At 45.4% G+C, this 16,857-nt stretch overlaps 1 protein-coding gene across 3 annotated transcripts in view; it reads right to left on the bottom strand.

Annotated features, from left to right (window-relative positions):
• The window catches only part of Nipsnap2 (nipsnap homolog 2), a 42,486-nt gene that overhangs the window by 9,109 nt on the left and 16,520 nt on the right, over positions 1-16,857 (bottom strand). For 2 of the 3 annotated variants that reach the window (XM_087196180.1, XM_004839961.3), the window contains exons 8-10: positions 9,591-9,685; positions 5,896-5,979; positions 2,839-4,701 (exon numbers count right to left, since the gene is read on the bottom strand). In XM_087196180.1, coding sequence (XP_087052306.1) covers positions 4,637-4,701; positions 5,896-5,979; positions 9,591-9,685 — 244 coding nt within the window. In that variant the 3' untranslated portion in view covers positions 2,839-4,636. Of the gene's footprint in view, positions 1-2,838; positions 4,702-5,895; positions 5,980-9,590; positions 9,686-16,857 lie in introns of those variants that run through there. The other variant, XM_087196179.1, reaches the window with a different exon arrangement.

Here is a 16,857-nt window from a genome sequence, read left to right as displayed (position 1 = left end):
TTGGCCTTGGGCTGGGGATTTAGCTCAGTGGTTTCCGGTGCCTGCTGTGAAAGCGCAAGTAGCCGAGTTCGATCCCCGGTACCAAAAAAAAAAAAAAAAGTACTGGCCTTGCCAAGAGTGGTGGTGACCCACACCATCCAGCCTTGGGGAGGCTGAGGCAGGAGGATCCCTGAGAGTTGGAAGCCAGCCTGGGCTACACAGTGAGTTCAAGGCCAACCTGAACTACATAATGGACTCTATATATAAAAAAAAAAAAACCTACAAAAAAAGTACTGGTCTTAAAAATAGATATTTGAAAATTACATCAAGTAGAACAAATAAGTTTTTCTAATCACAAAGATCAGCTTTTTCCCCTACACAAATTAACAAACTCCCAACAGCATTTATGAATAATACAAATGAGTTGGAAAGACAGGCCTGCAAAGCAGGTTCCTATTTTGAGCGGTATCAAGAAAGGAAATTACAGAAAGAGCTTTGGAAGTATGAGATTCTCCCCTCCCTAGTAGAAAAAGGGGAAAGGAGAGACACAAGATTTGGGAGAGTTTCAAAGTGATGCTGGTGGACAATTGAGCAGGAAAGGCTGGAAGGCTGTTTTGGTGTGGTTTTGGGGTTTGGGGACCAAACCCAGGTGCTCCACCGTGGAGCTGTGTCCCAGCCCCAGTCATGTTTGAATATTGGAAATTATTTTAAAAACTTATCACTTAACCAAATAGCCCAATAATTAGCTAACTAAATCAGGTGTGCCCAATTTTCTTCCAAATCAGTTTCTGAGCTAGGCCTGGTGGCGCCCACCTGTAATCCCAGCACCCTGGGAGGCTGAGTCAGGAAGGTCGAAAGCCCAGCCTGGGCAACTCAGCCATTTGCTGAGACTCAAAATCAAAAGGGCTGGGGAAAAGATTCAGTTTCTGTAGGAGATGCAAAATAAGGTTGGCAACCATTAAATGAGCTCACAAAACAAGGCAGTTGTTTCTCAATTGTGAACGCCTCCTGGCACTGCTCCTTGGCGAGGTTTGCGGTGTGTGAGGAGCGGCGCGGCGCCCGGGCAGGACCAGGCCTGCAAGTCTGCGAGGCGGACTGGGCCCCCGGAGGCTTAGCCAGAGCCCAGGATGGGGGTGTGGAGCTGGGCTCAATGTTGGGGTCGCCGGAGCCGCCGTGCACGGGCAGGGCTGACCCGGAAGCGCGCACTGGTTCTGATCTGCGGAGGGATCACGGTGCCCGTGCAGAACTAGCTTACTCGCTCCCCCGACCCCTAGCTCTTTCCTCCCCCTTCTCTCTTTCTGGATTGAACCCAAGGCCCTCACACTGAGCCACATCCCCAGCCCTTTTTATTTCTTTTGAAACAGGATCTTGCTAAGTCATTGAACTGCCCAGGCTGGCCTCGAATGCGATCTTCCAGCCTCAGCTTCCCAGAGTGGTGGGATTACAGGCGTGTGCAGCCTCTAGAACCTTTCATACAATACACAGCGCCTTTCTCGAACACAGGCTGCCCAGCTCCGAGCAAAATGCCCGAAGCAGCCGTTTGGAGTAACACTAGAAATCTGCCATCCTCGCCTACTTTTTCAGTTTTGGAATTCCTGGGAATGTTTCCGGCCGCTCAGGGTTGCGCCCTGCTTCTCTTGCTCTCTCTCTCTCTCTGGTGACAAAGGGAAGGGGTTTATTCAAAGCCAGAGGTAAAGGCAATGGAGGGGCCTCTGGTTGCCTCAAATCGCCGTCTCCCTCCGTTCAGGCCGCAAGGACTTTGGGAGCGAGAAGCCGGGCAACACCAACACCCACCACAGAGAGCTCATTTCCAGGCTGCTCTGCCCGGGCCTGCGGGGTGCAGTCCCTCCCGGCGGAAATGAGGCCTCCCCAACCTCTGGGTGCATCCGGATTGTCACCTGGGCTGCGGAGGGAAGTGGGTGGCCGTTGTGCCCTCTGCATGAAGAAGTTCAGAGGCAGCCGATCTCTAAGTGAAAAACCTTGTTTGTTATTTATTTTTGAGACAGGGCCCCGTTAGGTAGTTCAGGTTGGCCTTGAACTTGGTGATCCTCCTGGCTCAGCTCCCCCCCCCCCCCCAAGCTGGGATTACCGGCGTGTGCCACCATGCCCATCTTCTTTTTTGAGACAGTCTCACTAAGTTGCTAAATTGCCCAGGCTGGCCTTCAATTTGCAGTCCTCCTGCCTCAGCCTCCCAGAGTGCGGGATTACAAGGGCGTGCGACCGTGTGTGTGTGCGCGTGTGCGCGCGCGAGCTTCTCCTTAATTTGCTGCTCTTTTCCATCTGCTCACGCAGCCTCACCTGAGATCCTGTAATCAGACGATTTGCAAAGGAGGTCCCCATGCCACATCGCATCCCCCCAACACCTACCTCCTCGCGATAACTCCACCTGGGCACATCCGCCGACAAAAGGAAGGCAGAGAAGGCAGCTACACCTCAAAGTGTCGTTCTTGCATCCTCTGTTTGCTAAGGGGACAGTGGTGCCCACCATTTAGTGGCCCATGAGTGATGTCTTAGTCACCCGACAGAAAGCTGCAGTGTCCACTGCTGGGACAACACACCTGACACCCTGAAGTCCACGGTCGCAGGCACAAAGGCAGGGCGGCCTGGCAAAGCAGAAATGCTCGCCTCAGGGCGCACAGGTAGCAGTGAGAAGAGAGGAGCGGGAGGGAGATAAACCCTTCCAGACCACGCCCCCGCGACCCGCTTCCAATCAGGCCCCACCTTCTAGCTGCAAGTCACCTATGGCCTCCCATGATCCATCACCTTCCAAAGGGCCCGCCTACTTGCTTGTGCGACACTTGTGGGACATGCGATCTAAACCGTAACATTGGATGAGGCAATGTGGAGAACGATGGAAGATTCTTAACGTCTTCAAGGGGTCATTTTATTTGTTTTGGTTTTTTTTTTTGCACCGGGGATCTAACTTGGGACCTTGTGCTTGCAAGGCAAGCGCCGGAACCACTGAGCTAAATCCCCGACCCTTGGGGGTCATTTTATATATATTTATATTTCTTTTTTTCAGTGAGGCAGGGCTGAGTTACCCAGGCGGGCCTTAAACTTGTGATCCTCCTGCCTCAGCCTCCTGAATAGCTGGGATTACAGCCACCTACCACATCAGTGAGCCCAGCTAGTGCACACAATTTCTAAGTGAAAAGTCCCTCTGTTCCCAGCATTTTTTTCCCCAGTTCTGAATAGCTAGGTTATTTTTCCTACTACTATATACGAATTCTGCCATTTTTCTCACAGAAAGTACTTTCATATAAATCGTTCTTTTCTTCAAATTCATCTTACAAATGTGTGCCTGGCACTGTGCCTGGGCTGGGGAGGAGGGCAGGGACGAAAAGTCCTTGTTGTCAAGGAGTTGAGTCTCCGAAGGACTCAGCTGGGTCAAGAAGAATTGTTATTTTCAGAAGAGCTCAAGGAGGAGGTTGAGCGGCTGCGCGTGATGGGTTGCTCATTTTGAAGGTCAGGACTCCCAGCAGAGTCGCTAGGGCTTCAGGGCAGATGAGACTTGCTGATGCTCAACACAGCTTCTGTCCACACTTCGGCTCCTCTTGCGGGACCAGCAGTCTCAGCAGAAGTTCATAAAAAGGCCCCAAACATGGAATATGTGAAAACTGAGAGGGGTTTATTGACTTTGGTATTTTCTTGGAGGAAACCATTCACATGTAAGTTTGACATCTGATATGAGATTTCTGCACACTTTATTTTACACATAAAGTCTTCAACTTGTGGGGCAGATGGAATTTTTCAGTTCACCGGGTCACTCACATGATTACAGTCAGGAGACTGGCACACTGTGTTAAAAGGAAATCACACAGAGCGAGGCCAAGCACTGTATGCAGCTTTAGGCCGACTAAAACCTCATCATGCACTGCCCTCCACACCATCTCGGGAGTCCACTGTGCGTCCTGAAACCCTTACTGGGGACCGACGGAGGTTACAAGTGATTCTTTACAAAATAAAACCTCTTTGCCAAGTACTACTTGTTTTATAGAAAAATATGACAAATAAAAATTAGTGCTATTCAAGGTGTTCATTTCAAAAATCACATATGGTACACAGGTTCAGGCCTTCTTTCCCCGTCATGGGGGCGCCACGTGGCCTGTGCGAATTACTAGTTAAATGCGCCTTGTCTTCCATGGCCGGCTCTATTCCGATTGGTGAGAAAGGAGAGTGAATTCAAACATCTCCAGTGCTGGGTACACTCACAACAGTGCCTAGCTTGAGACTCGGGAAAACTGCTTGAGAAACATGATAAAATTCATATTTCTTCTGAGTACAAGAAATTTGTCAAAACCTGTGATTAAAAAATGCATTTGCTTTTTAGAAAGAAATGGTTGGTTTTTTTTCATGGTTGGAATCTTATTCTGAAATGATTCCAATTTTAATCTGGCAGGGAGGGAGGGAAGGCTAAGTCTTCCACAGTTGGTTTGACAAATTTATGGGGGGGTCTCAGGCCGGCAGAGCACTGCTACAGTCTCTGTAATACGGTCTCCTTTCTCATGATTATGTCAGCTTTAGAGAAGAGGCCTCCTGTAAGCTATGTACAGTCATCTATAATTCAGTTTCTTTTTTCACTTGATATACAATTAAATTAATTCATGACAAATACTTGCCACAGACATTTACGTGGGTACAGACTCATTCTCTAGCTTTACTGCAGGGGAGAGGTCTTCAGAGGGATCATGATTCGTGACTCCATTTCCTGAATGAGTGGGACTGAAAACAGGAGAATTACTGTGCTTGTTCCTTTCCAAACACATCATGGTACAGACACATTAACTAGCGGATAAGCTGCTAAGCATCCTCGGAAGACAGGCTGCTTTGAAAACAACAGAGTATCAGCAAACAGAACCAATCTCAGCAAGCTAAGGATAGAGAAGCCGGAGTCCCGTGAGACACTATTAAAACCAAAACATTCTTTCTGGAGATGTGTTTGATTTGTGGCAAATTAGGAAAGTCCATATTGAGAGAAAAGGGTGATTTCTGCAAAGGATCTTTGAACTACAGTATTGATATAAAACCAAATATCCCGTACAAAGATACGGATGGACTAAACTTTCTGCTGAGGAAAATACACCTCTGGGAACTGATAAAAGTATAAGTAAGCTATAAAATCCCATGCAATTATGATTTTTTTGAACTAAAAGACAAGATAATACCTACTCCTGTCATCAGTGACTCATGTTCTTGGTCGTGCACAGCTGCATGTACCTGGCTTGAAGCGTGCCTGGCATTTATGGCCTCTTCAGTACACTGGGCCACATTTAGCCCAGCCGTTTTCTTATACAAATCAAACCAACAGGATTTCCTAATACATGTGCACGCACGTCTGTGTCTACACGCACGCATTGTGCATTTGCAAAGTTAATTTGTCGAATTTAATTTCAAACTTATTCTTTTGCTTTTTGGTGCTGGGGATCAAATCCAGGGCTGAGCCATCTCCTCAGCTCCCACTTTATTCTTTTTCATTGATGTACTAAGTTATGTCTTTGGGCAATGACAATTTTGATGAAAAGCAGAACGCTCAGAAAAAAAATGTGTGTAATATATTTTCAGAGAATACAGAATTCTACAAAAAGGTAATATTGTAAAATTTACAACATCCAAGAACTTGAAAACAGAATCAGGCAACATTCATACTTGAAAGAATGAATATTCTAAAAAATGTATTCAAGTATTAAAGAAAAATCTATCTCCCCTCTTTCCAACCTTGTAACTCACCATCTTAACAACATAATTTTTTTTGGTACCAGGGATCAAACTCAGGACCTTGCGTTTTCGAGGCAGGCATGGTGCCACTGAGCTAAATCCCCGACCCCCTAACATAATTTTTGAAATACATATATTAACTTCAGGGTGAGAATACAGCTACAACAATAATCTGAGAAGCATGAAATGTTTCAAGATCACCTGTGTAATACACCAGCTCCTCCCAGCCGGGTTTGTGCCAGGCTGAGTTCCGCGTGTCCTCCCGGCTCTGCAGATCCTTGTAAGCTGAAGAAGAAACAGAGAGGAAGCCGGACTCAGACCAAGCCCAGCACCACCCCCACCAGCCCCATCCGGCTGGTCCCGTTGCTGCAGCTCTGGCAGTGAGGACTGAGCCCGGAAAACTGAGAGCCTGTTATGCTGTGTGAGGCCTCACAAACGTCAGTCCAGGGAGCCCTGGATATGCTTACACAGCAAGGGAAGTTTTCAGACGAGATCGGGTGTGTTCAGGGTGATGTGGCTGTAGAGAGCAAGGGAGCTTTTCAGTAACATGTTAAAACATAACCAGAAACTGTAGGGCAGCTGCTAACATCACATTCTCTTTTGTTCAACATGGGCTGGGGGCATTGCCATGAAATGGAGATTCCGTTTTATGGTGGTGCAGTGTGAGCTCAGCATGCATGAGGCCCTGGGTTTGTCCCCAGAACCTTAAAAAGTAAAGACAAATAAAGTTTTGCTCAATATTTATAAAGCCCTGTGTCAGTTTAGGAAGAGACTGCGTTTAGTGCAGTGGAGAACAGAGATAAGAAAGGTAAGGCCGGGCCCTGCTGAGGGCTATGGCCAGGAAGGAGACCTTCGGGCTGCTTGAAGGGCGGGATGGGACCAGGTGAGTCCTGAAGGTTGGGAAGGACGGCACTGACCTGGAAGGAGAAATGCTCAGGCGATGGGACAAAGGGTCCAAGGTGTGGCTTCAACTTGGTATCTCAGAGCATAGCTTCACAGACACCTGGCATGGACACTCAGGTTCCGATTCCCACCCTGGGCGAGACCTTCCCCAAGCTGCTGGGTGAGTGCCCACATGGCGGTAGCCAAGACCAGAGGACCCAGGTCTCCTTCCTCAGTCCAGCTTCCATCTGGAACAGACGCCTTCTTCCTATGAGCAGCCCTGGCTTGCTCGCCTTTAACCTTACCCACCCCAGACTGAAATCTTCTTCTGTCATCTATACATAGGATGGATGGACTTTTCATTTAAAAAAGTTTTAGGGGCTGGAGGTCCAGCTCAGTAGCAGAGTATCTGCCTAGCATACATGAGACCCTGGGTTCAGTCCCTAGACAGGAAAAAAAATAACATAAAAAATAAAAAATGTTTTACTACTGTAAAAAAGTCCTTTGGTAGCTGGTCTACTTCATGTAGTAGAATCTCCTCAGGTTCATCCATGTTAGAAAACGTAGTGACTTTGATTCCATTTTATGGCTGACAAATGTCTGTACCTTCCACACCTTGTTTAGGCATTCTTCACGTGACTCTGGGGCCAGGATGCTTTTGAACGATGGCACTTAGCATCCAGACAGGAGGTTGGGGCAAGAGTTCGAAATAATAACAAACTACTCTGCCCTACCTCAAATCCCTGAGGGTTAAATGACATGCAGTATAATCTCAAAAGGTAGATAAGTGTAGAACAGATTTGGTTTCAAATCTACTACATTTGAAAACTCTTGATATTCATGGGGTGAAATAAATCTCAGCTAGAAAACTAAACTCTCAGAGACAACCTTGCCCTCTGGTGTCCTAGGAAGTGGAAGGAGACTGGTGGCCTCTACTGAACAGTGTGGCAGGAAGTCCCATGGTGCAGCTGAGCTGGGCTCAGTGTCCGGGTGGGAAGCAGGGATTTCTGGGAGTTGGGATGGGGTCTCCTCCTCACACTCCGAAGGGTGGGGGACCCAGGAGCACAATGTAAGGTACTTTTTTTTCTTTTTTGCCTTAACTTGCCCTTTCAGACCTAGGTTCCTGGCTATCCCACCATGGTCACCAGCCTGCACTGTTGTTCATGGGTCTCATTAATTTTATAATTTCCTGTGTCTCCACCACAGCCTTCCCCCCTACCTTTACCTGTCTGTTCCCCCAGGTCCTGGGGTCCAGCTCACCTCCCACCTTCCAGATTCCCCAAGGACCTGTAATGTTATACCCCCTACTCTCCTCAGTGTCTCTTACCAATCACACACTGCCTGTGTCACTGTTACTCACGTTTGCTTTATCCTCAGTAGATGTGTCTTTCATCTCTTTGTAGACCCAGCTATGCCAACACAACAGCACAGGCAGGGACACAACACTAAAGCTCTGGGTGAACTGACGAGCTTAACGGCCTTTTACAAACGTGCCCGGAATGCACTGGCCGAATTACACCAAGCTACCACTGAGACCGTTTCTGCTCTAGCAGGAAGAGAAGCATCAACAGCCGTCAATGTGACAACCATACGAAGGGCCTGGTGGCTCACAGGAGGGCGGCATTCACCGGTGGGGAAGGGCTGCCACCCGAATCAGGCCTCCCTCGAAGATACCAAAACTGGTGCCCACACACCTGCATGGGGTAGAAAAGGTGAGGGAGCGGCGTCCGGGGTAGGGCCCACCAGTGAGAGCCCACACGTGGGAGCTGCCGGCCAGGGTAGAGCACAGCCCCGGCTCTGAACACACAGGAAGTCAGCCTGGGAGGGGCTCTGCGGCTCTATCATCTTGCGTCTAACACGACTACTTGTTTCACTTCTTTTTTGTTTTTTTTCCTTAAATTCTTTTATTGGTACATTTTAGGTAAACAATACGTTTACATTTATCATTGGGTGCTTGTACATGTACATGATGTATTTTGGTTATTTTTTCTCCATTCCCTGTGCTCCCTTCCCTAGCTTCCTTTTTTTTTCCTCATAATTTTTCCTTTCCCTCCTTTCCTTTCCCCTTACCCTCCCACCACCCCTACACCTTTGGACCTTTTCTTCCTATTTCAAATTAGCAATTATTCATTTTAATCCTTATTTACAATTTCAGTTTCTCACACCAGAGAAACTATTTGGTATTTACACGTGTGTCCTATTTATTTCACTTAAAAGTATGGCCTCAATGTGCATCCATTTAGCTATAAACGTCTCTAGTTTCTCGTTCTTTATGGCTGAGTAGTACTCCATTTTATAAAAAAACCACATCTTCTTTATCCAGTCTCCAGTTGATGGGCACTTGGGCTGTTTCCAAGCTTTCAATATTACAAACTGTGCCGCTATAAACATATATGCTCATATATCACTGTGGTATGATTCTTTTAATTCTTTTGGGAAGATCTCCTGCTTCACTTCTTATACCTTTTACTGTTGTACTTTTTCATTTTCAGCTCATATACAATGGATCTCTGTACCCCTCACTGTTGATGTCTTCAGTTTGATTGAATGATTTATTGCACTACTGGGTATCAAACTCAGGACCTTGCACTTGCAAGGCAGGTGCTACACCACTGAGCACCCAGGCCTGAGTTTTATTTTTTTGAGACACCGTTTTGCTGTCATTCAGGCTGGCCTCAAACTTGAAGTGATCTTCCTGCCTCAGCCTCCTGAGTGCTGGGATTACAGGTGTGCACTGCCACATTCAGCTTCTACAGTTTTAGATGCCATGACACTTACCATCCATGATGTTGGGATTTGCTAAAGCGTGTTAGGTTATTGACTCAAGATTTGCTCCATGCTTACCACAATTTACTTAGCAATGAACACTTCATACTAGTAACTTGCTGGGTGAGGTGCTGTATGCCTGGGATCTAGCACTCTGGGAGGCTGAAGCAGGAGAATGGCAAGTTTGAGCCCAACCTGGGCAACTCAGACAGATCCCGTCTAGAGAAAAACAACTGAAACATCCATACCCCAAAGATGATGCACCATGTATAGCTGCCCAATCTGAGAGAAGAATCCTCCCACTGCTTCATTATTGTCTTGTCGGAAACGAATTGCACGGGCCCTGGAAGAGAGACAATGCTCACACAGTGGACTGGATGGTCAGGGGGAGAGTTCAGAGCTGTATCTTTTTGTTTTGTTTTGTTTTTTCATCTGGGGATCAAACTCAGGACCTTGCACTTGTGAGGCAGGCATGGTGCCATTGAGCTAAATCCCCAGCCCCCAGCAGGAGACTTCAGAATGAGGACTGCCTGCCTTGCAACAATCATCAAATTGCTACCCAATTCGAAACCGCAATCACAGGTTATGTTAATTCAAGTAAAATGTAATCACAACTGCCCAGCGCTCTGCCAGTCCCTGCTGTGAGCAGTTGCTGATGTTGGATGGGAACCACTCAACACAAAACCAGCTGAGCTGCTGGTTCCTGACATAAAGTCAGGACTGGCAGGGAGGAGCCAGAAGCTAAGAGCTCACTGAAGTGAAAGAGATTCTATAGCCTCTTGGACCAAATCTATGGAAGAGCCATGAAGGCGGAGCTTTGAGGGGACGTGCTGTTCAGGCCTGTTTTTTCCTTAACAGAGCAAAGTACTTGGGGAAAAAAGAGTACTAAAAAGCACTCATTGTAGGCCGGGGATTTAGCTCAGTGGTTCTGACTCCTGCCTCAAAAGCGCAAGGTTCTGAATTCAATCCCTGATACCAAAAAGGGGGAGGCAGCCAAAAAGCACTCATTGTGACTACACACAGAAGTGCCTATGTGTACTCTGTGCAACAAAAAAATTGTGACTAAATTGGTTAAAAATGGGCATTTGTTTTAAACTTTCTAAGATTTCCCTCTGCCAAAAGGTACTGGCTTTTTAATGTAAATACCTTCTTTCAGACCTGCACCAGACTTTTTTTTTTTTTGGTCCTGGGGATCGAACTCGGGACCTTCCACTTGTGAGGTAGGTGGCAGAACCGCTGAGCTAAATCCCTGGCCCCCAGACATTTTATTTTTACATTTAGTGATATAATTTGGATTCCTAAAAATGTATTTTTACAAAGGTAGTTTTCAAGAATCATAGGTAAACATGAGGGAAGGAGCATTAGATGATGTAGGGAAGCCCCCAGGAGAAGCAAGCTGGGGTCTATCAGGGGCTCCGCACCCTGGGGGATCCCAGGGAATCTGTAGCAAAATTGCTGGAGGTTCGTCACATCCAGGTCCTGGCCTTGACAGCACATGGGAAGATGGTCACTGTCACTGTCATGTGAATGAGGGTGGCGGGGTGCCTGTACCCACAGTGGGGACGTCCCCTTGGCCAGCGCCTTCCTTTCTGGAGGGAACGCAGGGACTGCCTGTAGCATCGAAATAGCAGCTGCAGAACCAAGAGAAACTGCTGGGAGGGACAAGGCCAGGGTCCTGGAGGCCAGTCGGTGACTGCTGCTCTTGTCCACCAGAGCTCAACACCACACGCATGACCCGGCCCAAGCTCCTGGTCCCCTTCTGGTAGAGGAGGGATGCTTGCTGTGGTCCCTTGGGTTATCCAGAAATGATACTAAACACTTTAGCCTTTACATTTGGGACTGAGTAATAAGCATCTTCACAAAAATAACAAATCTGAGTAATTATTGAAATTAAGCAAATCAATTTCACATGCATTCTGTGCTCAGAGGAGAACTTTATCATCGAGAGTGAGAAATGTTCCGGATTATTCATTTCATTCTGAATTTTTGTAATTCAGTTGTGGAAGGCGAACAAAACATACTTGCCGTGGCCTGGGAAATATCAGAGACGTGGACTAGAGGAGCTCACCATCCTACAGTTACCTACGTGCCAAAATATACATTGAATGCCAAACTGGTTTTACACAAATGTTAAAAAAATTAACTGAATAACCTCAATTCATTCTAGTGGAGTCCCTGGTGAGTAAATTTGAATTAGTAATATGCAAAAATTGAACCAGTGGGTGATTCCATCCTGTGAACATCTAGACTTTACAGTTAAAGGCCAGAAACAAAAGCACAAAAACCAAAATCCCTTGACAAACTGTGTTTATAAGAGCAGAATATAATCAAATATGCACTTCCTAGTTTTCAAATGAATAGAAACTGTAACTTGTATTACAGACATTCCTCATTTCATGACTATTCGGACTTAAGACCCATTTTGGGGGGGTATAGTTCTGTTCATCTTTTTTTTTTTTTGGTACCGGGTATCGAACTCAGGTCTTTGCACTTGCGTAGCAGGCGGCAAAACCACTGAGCTAAATCCCCGGCCCTGTTCATCTTCTTGATAGAGCTTCAGTTGTCTTTTTATTTGTAAACAATACCTTGTTTATACAGTCTATAATTTTTCCTGATTGTACTATGGAGCACTGTCGTTTTGTGTTCTGTCACACATAACAGTACCGTATGTAAGAGTTATGTAAATAAAAACAAAATCAGGCTGGGGATTTAGCTCAGTGGTTTCGCCGTCTGCTGCTCAAGCACAAGGACCTGAGTCCGATCTCCGGTACCAAAACAACAACAAAAAATCAAGTTGGAATTTCTTTTGGCCATTTCTTTATTCTAAATATTGTACGTACTATCTACAATTCCTCATTTAGTGACCAATTCATTTAATGGCCAAGTCGCAGGAATGTAACTGTCATTAAATGAAGAATGTCTGTATTTAGCTTTCTTTTTTTTTCCAGGGATTGAACTAAGGATCTTGCACTCTCGAGGCAGGCACAGTGCCACTGAGCTAAATCCCCGGCCCTATATTTAGCTTTTGATGATCCAAGAAGAAAAGAGTCATCAGAAATAAAGATCATAGAACCATTTGTTTGAAATGGAGCAAGATCTTAGGAGTTACTAAATGCAGGCCAGAGATTTAGCTCAGTGGCATAGCGCCTGCCTGGCAAGCTCGAGGTCCTGAGTTCAATATCTGGTACCAAAAAAAAAAAAAAGCAGTTACTACATGCAAAGCAAGATACTTCATAACTGACATTCCCTATCTTTTTTTTGGTACCAGGGCTCAAACTCAGGACCTTATGCTTGCAAGGTGGGCAGCAGCACCACTGAGCTAAATCCCTGGCCCAATACTTCATAATTGAAAAAGGAGGAACAGATGTAAGCTGAAAGTCAGTCAAAGTCACAAATTCTCATTTCAAGAAAGAAATAAAGGATGAGAGCAGTCAACCGACTTCCACCCAAAGCTTTGCCCAGCAGCACCCGCCTCCCCTTTGGTGGGAAATGATGTTGAAAATGCTGGCTTAGGAAAGAGAAGCAGGGAGTTTCCAAGGAAAACTGAGTTAATTCAAAAGACATACAGTATAGGGAGATTCTCTCCCAAGAATAAGAAAAGCAGAAGAAAAATTAAGGGGTAAATGTATTTATTTCAGATTTCAAGGAAAAAAATGCTCAAAAGCTTTGTTGAATTAGGTAAGTTTTTGTGTTTACTTCAAATTATTTTAGGAAACTGGGCCGGGGATTTAGCTCAGTGGTTTCGCCGCCTGCTGTGCAAGCGCAAGGATCGGAGTTTGGTCCCTGGTACCAAAAAAACCAAAAAACCAAAAAAACCCAAATTATTTTAGGAAACTATTCTAAAGCATCTCAACATTAAAAATATTTTTGGGGCTGGGGATTTAGCTCAGTGGTTTTGCAAGCGCAAGGTGCCGGGTTTGATCCCTAGTACCAAAAAAAAATTTTTTGACTACCAAAGAATACCATATTATAGGGCCGGGGATTTAGCTCATTGATGCCGCCACCTGCCTTGAAAGTGTAAGGACCCAAGTTCAATCCCCGATACAAAAAAACCCAAACCAAACCATATTATAGAAAGTTTGGAGACAGGAGAAAAGAACACCAACAGTTTAACCACCATAAAACTTTCAAATCCTTTTCTTTTCTAGTCCCAGATATTGACTTCAGCTGACAATGACCAATCTATTCTTTTTTTCTGAGACAAGGTCTCACCATGTAGTTCAGAATGCCCTTGAACTCACTATGTAGTCCAGGCTGGCCTCAAACTTGTAGCAATCCTCCTGCTTCAGCCTTCCAAGTGCTGGGATTAAAGATGTGCGGCACCATACCTGGGTTAGGTGGTTATATCTTTGTTTCTTTTTTTCCTGTTTAGTCAGGATTTTAAAAAACAGTATTATAATGGTGAAAGCTGTATTTTTGTTATTCATGGTAATGTGTGTGTTTCCTGTGTTTTTCCATTAAGTTTAACATGATCATGGTGGGGCCATATTTTGTCTGCCTCACTGCTGGGAGGCTCTGAACCACCGGTTTACATGCATGACTGTCCCACCGGGCAACACGGGACAGTCCCATCAGGCGCCAGTGGTAAAGCTGACAGACTGCACTTACTGTAGCCACAGCCTGATCCTGTGTGAACCTTGGCTGATGCGTCAATTTAAAGACGAGGAAGCAAAGCCCCAGCTGACGCTCAGCCCTAGGCAGGCACAGCTGGGGCTGCAGTCCTGGTCTTAGACGCTGGCACCCTCAGCAAACGCAGAGACATAACGCCACTGCTGTAGTCACCACACTGACGCCAGCCCTGTCCACTCCTCTCACTAAAGCCTCTCAGAACACACTGATGCCAACCCGACCGGAGCCGGAAATGGCGCCGCCCACAACACCCCCACCGTGACAGCTACAGAGAAGCAGGTCCCTCTGCCTCCGGTGCACGCTGTTAAAACGGTCACACTACATCAATGACATTCTCCCCAGAACTAGAAAAAAACAATCCTGACATTAGAGCAACAGAAGACAAAACCCAGAAATAAAACCATGCAGCGACAGCCATCTGATTCTCGATTTTGTGAACCACTGGAATCCTACTCAAAAAGTCACTGGTAGTGCCCAAATCTTGAAGTGTTTTCCCTATGTTTTTCTGTAGTAATTTCAGGGTTTCAGGCCTTAACTTCATAGAGGAACTACTCCCTTTCTCTTCTTCCTGTTTTTCATACTTTATACCTGATTTCTTCAACTCTAATGACTCACTCAACAATTTTTTTTTTGTACTGGGGATCGAACTCGGGCCCTCGCACTTGTGAGGTAGGCACGGTGCCACTGAGCTACATCCCCAGCCCCGTTTCTGGCCTTATACTAAGGTCTTGATCCACTGTGAACTGATTACTATATAAGGTGAAAAAAAAAAAAAGATCTAGCCTGGGGTGCCAAGTGCACACCTATAATCTTAGCACTTGGGAAGCTGAAGCAGGAGGATCGCTATGAGTTCAAGGCCAGCCTGGACTACAAAGTGAGATCTTGCCTCAAAAAACCAAAAAAGAAAAAGAACAAGCTTTGCACAGTAGTAAACCATTAAGAGTAAGACCAGCCTACAGAACAGGAAAAAAAATCTTTGCCAGCTATTTAACGGACAGAAGACTAATACCCAGCATATACAAAGCACTAAACAAACGAACCAACAAAACCCCCAAAAGAACAAGTCATCTTATCAATAAGTGGGCAAATGACTTCATAGTCACTTCTCAATACTAGTACAGATGGCCAAGAATATGAAAAAATGCTCAACATCTTTACCACAGAAATTCAAAACTACATTTAGTTTTCATCTTACCTCAGCCAGAAGAGTTATTTAAAAAAAAACAAAACAAAAAAAACAATCACCACCATCACCACCAAGAAACCCCCAAAATATTGCAAAAAGAATGTAGGAGAAAAAGGAACCCTTTATACCCCGTGGGTGGGAATGTAAATGAGACTAGCTTATGGAAATCAGTATGGAGGTTCCTCAAAAAATTAAAAATAGAACCACCATATGGCCCAGCCATACTACTCCCGAATATACACCAGAAGGAAATGAAGTCAGCGCACAGCACTGACGCCTTGATACTCATGTTCCCGGCAGCACTACTCACAGAGCCGAGTTATGGAACCAACCTAGATGTGCACCTACAGATGCGTGAATAAAAGATACGGCATGTGCACAGTGGAGTGTTACTCAGCCATAAAGAACGCAGAAATCATGTCATCTCCAGGATAACAGATGGGACTGGAGGTCATGAGAAGTGAAATAAGCCAGACTCAGAAAGACAAATGTTCTATGTTCTCCCTACTACGTGGAAGCTAAAAGGATGCCAAGCAGAAGGGAGACTCTCATTAGAGAAGAGGGAGAGGAGAGGGCGGAAAGGGTGCAAGCACAGGTAACACGGAGAGTGAATAGGACCAAAGTACATCACAACATCAAAATACTTTCCCCAAAAGATGTGCAACTAGGCGGGAAGGTGGGGTAGAGTGATGGGAGAAATGATGAAATACTTTATGCATGTAAAAAAAGTAAATTCTCTATTTTCCCTAGTTTGTAGAATAATCCACCTAAATATTAAACTCTTCTCAATTCAATTATTAGAAAGCCTCTATTCTTAATTTCTAAAGTAGTTTTTATTAGGAAGTAGGTTCTCTAAAACTAGAGTTAGATCTTATCAACTGCCTCCTGAACATGCACTAAGATAACTTATATATATTTTTTGCACCAGGGATTGAACTCAGAACTTTGCACTCACGAGGCAGGTGGCGGAACCACTGAGCTAACTCCCCAGCCCAGTAACTTATATTTTTAACCCCTTCATGTTTTATTGTATTTGGCTTGGCTCTTCTCAGAAAGAAATAAGCGCTGCAAGGGCCAGGGATTTACCTCAGTGGTTTTGCCACCTGCTGCACAAGCACCAAGGAGTTCAATCCCCAGTAACCCCTGACCCCCAAAAAAGGAAAGAAATAAGCACTGCAGACCAGCGAAGCTTCCTTGGTATTTGTCCCTACCTCTACCTGTCTCCCTCCTCCTCTAGTTTTGACGTTGGTGTGTACATCTCTCATCTGTTTTTATATTTCTACTTTATATGTGGTATTCATGACTAGTGGCACTCTTCTATCTTTTACATAGCTGGACACAGTGGTACATGCCTGTAATCCCAGCATTCTGAAAGGCTGAGGTAGGAGGATCGCAAGTTCTAGCCCAGCTGAGCAATTAGGTAATTTACCAAGACCTTGCCTCAAAATAAAATATAAAAAAGAGCTTGATGGAGCTCTGTGAGAAGGCCCTGGGTCCAACCCCTGTACTGCACATAAAGAAAAAACTTTACATAAGACATCATATTGTATGTATTCGTTTTTTAGCTTTCTCCTCAACATGGTGTTCTCAAGATTTACCCATGCTATCAGTTACAGATCTGGCTTACTTAAACCCTTTTCTAAGATTTCACTGCAGGAATATGGCGTCATCTGTGTAAGGCATTTAGGTTTACAACTAGA

This window comes from Heterocephalus glaber, unplaced genomic scaffold (genome assembly GCF_053883595.1).
Source record: "Heterocephalus glaber isolate CG9 unplaced genomic scaffold, H.glaber_assembly_v1.0 deba00001610, whole genome shotgun sequence".
Classification (NCBI taxonomy): domain Eukaryota; kingdom Metazoa; phylum Chordata; class Mammalia; order Rodentia; family Bathyergidae; genus Heterocephalus; species Heterocephalus glaber.
Note: the sequence above shows the minus strand (reverse complement) of the source record. Positions and strands in the feature narration are given on the sequence as shown.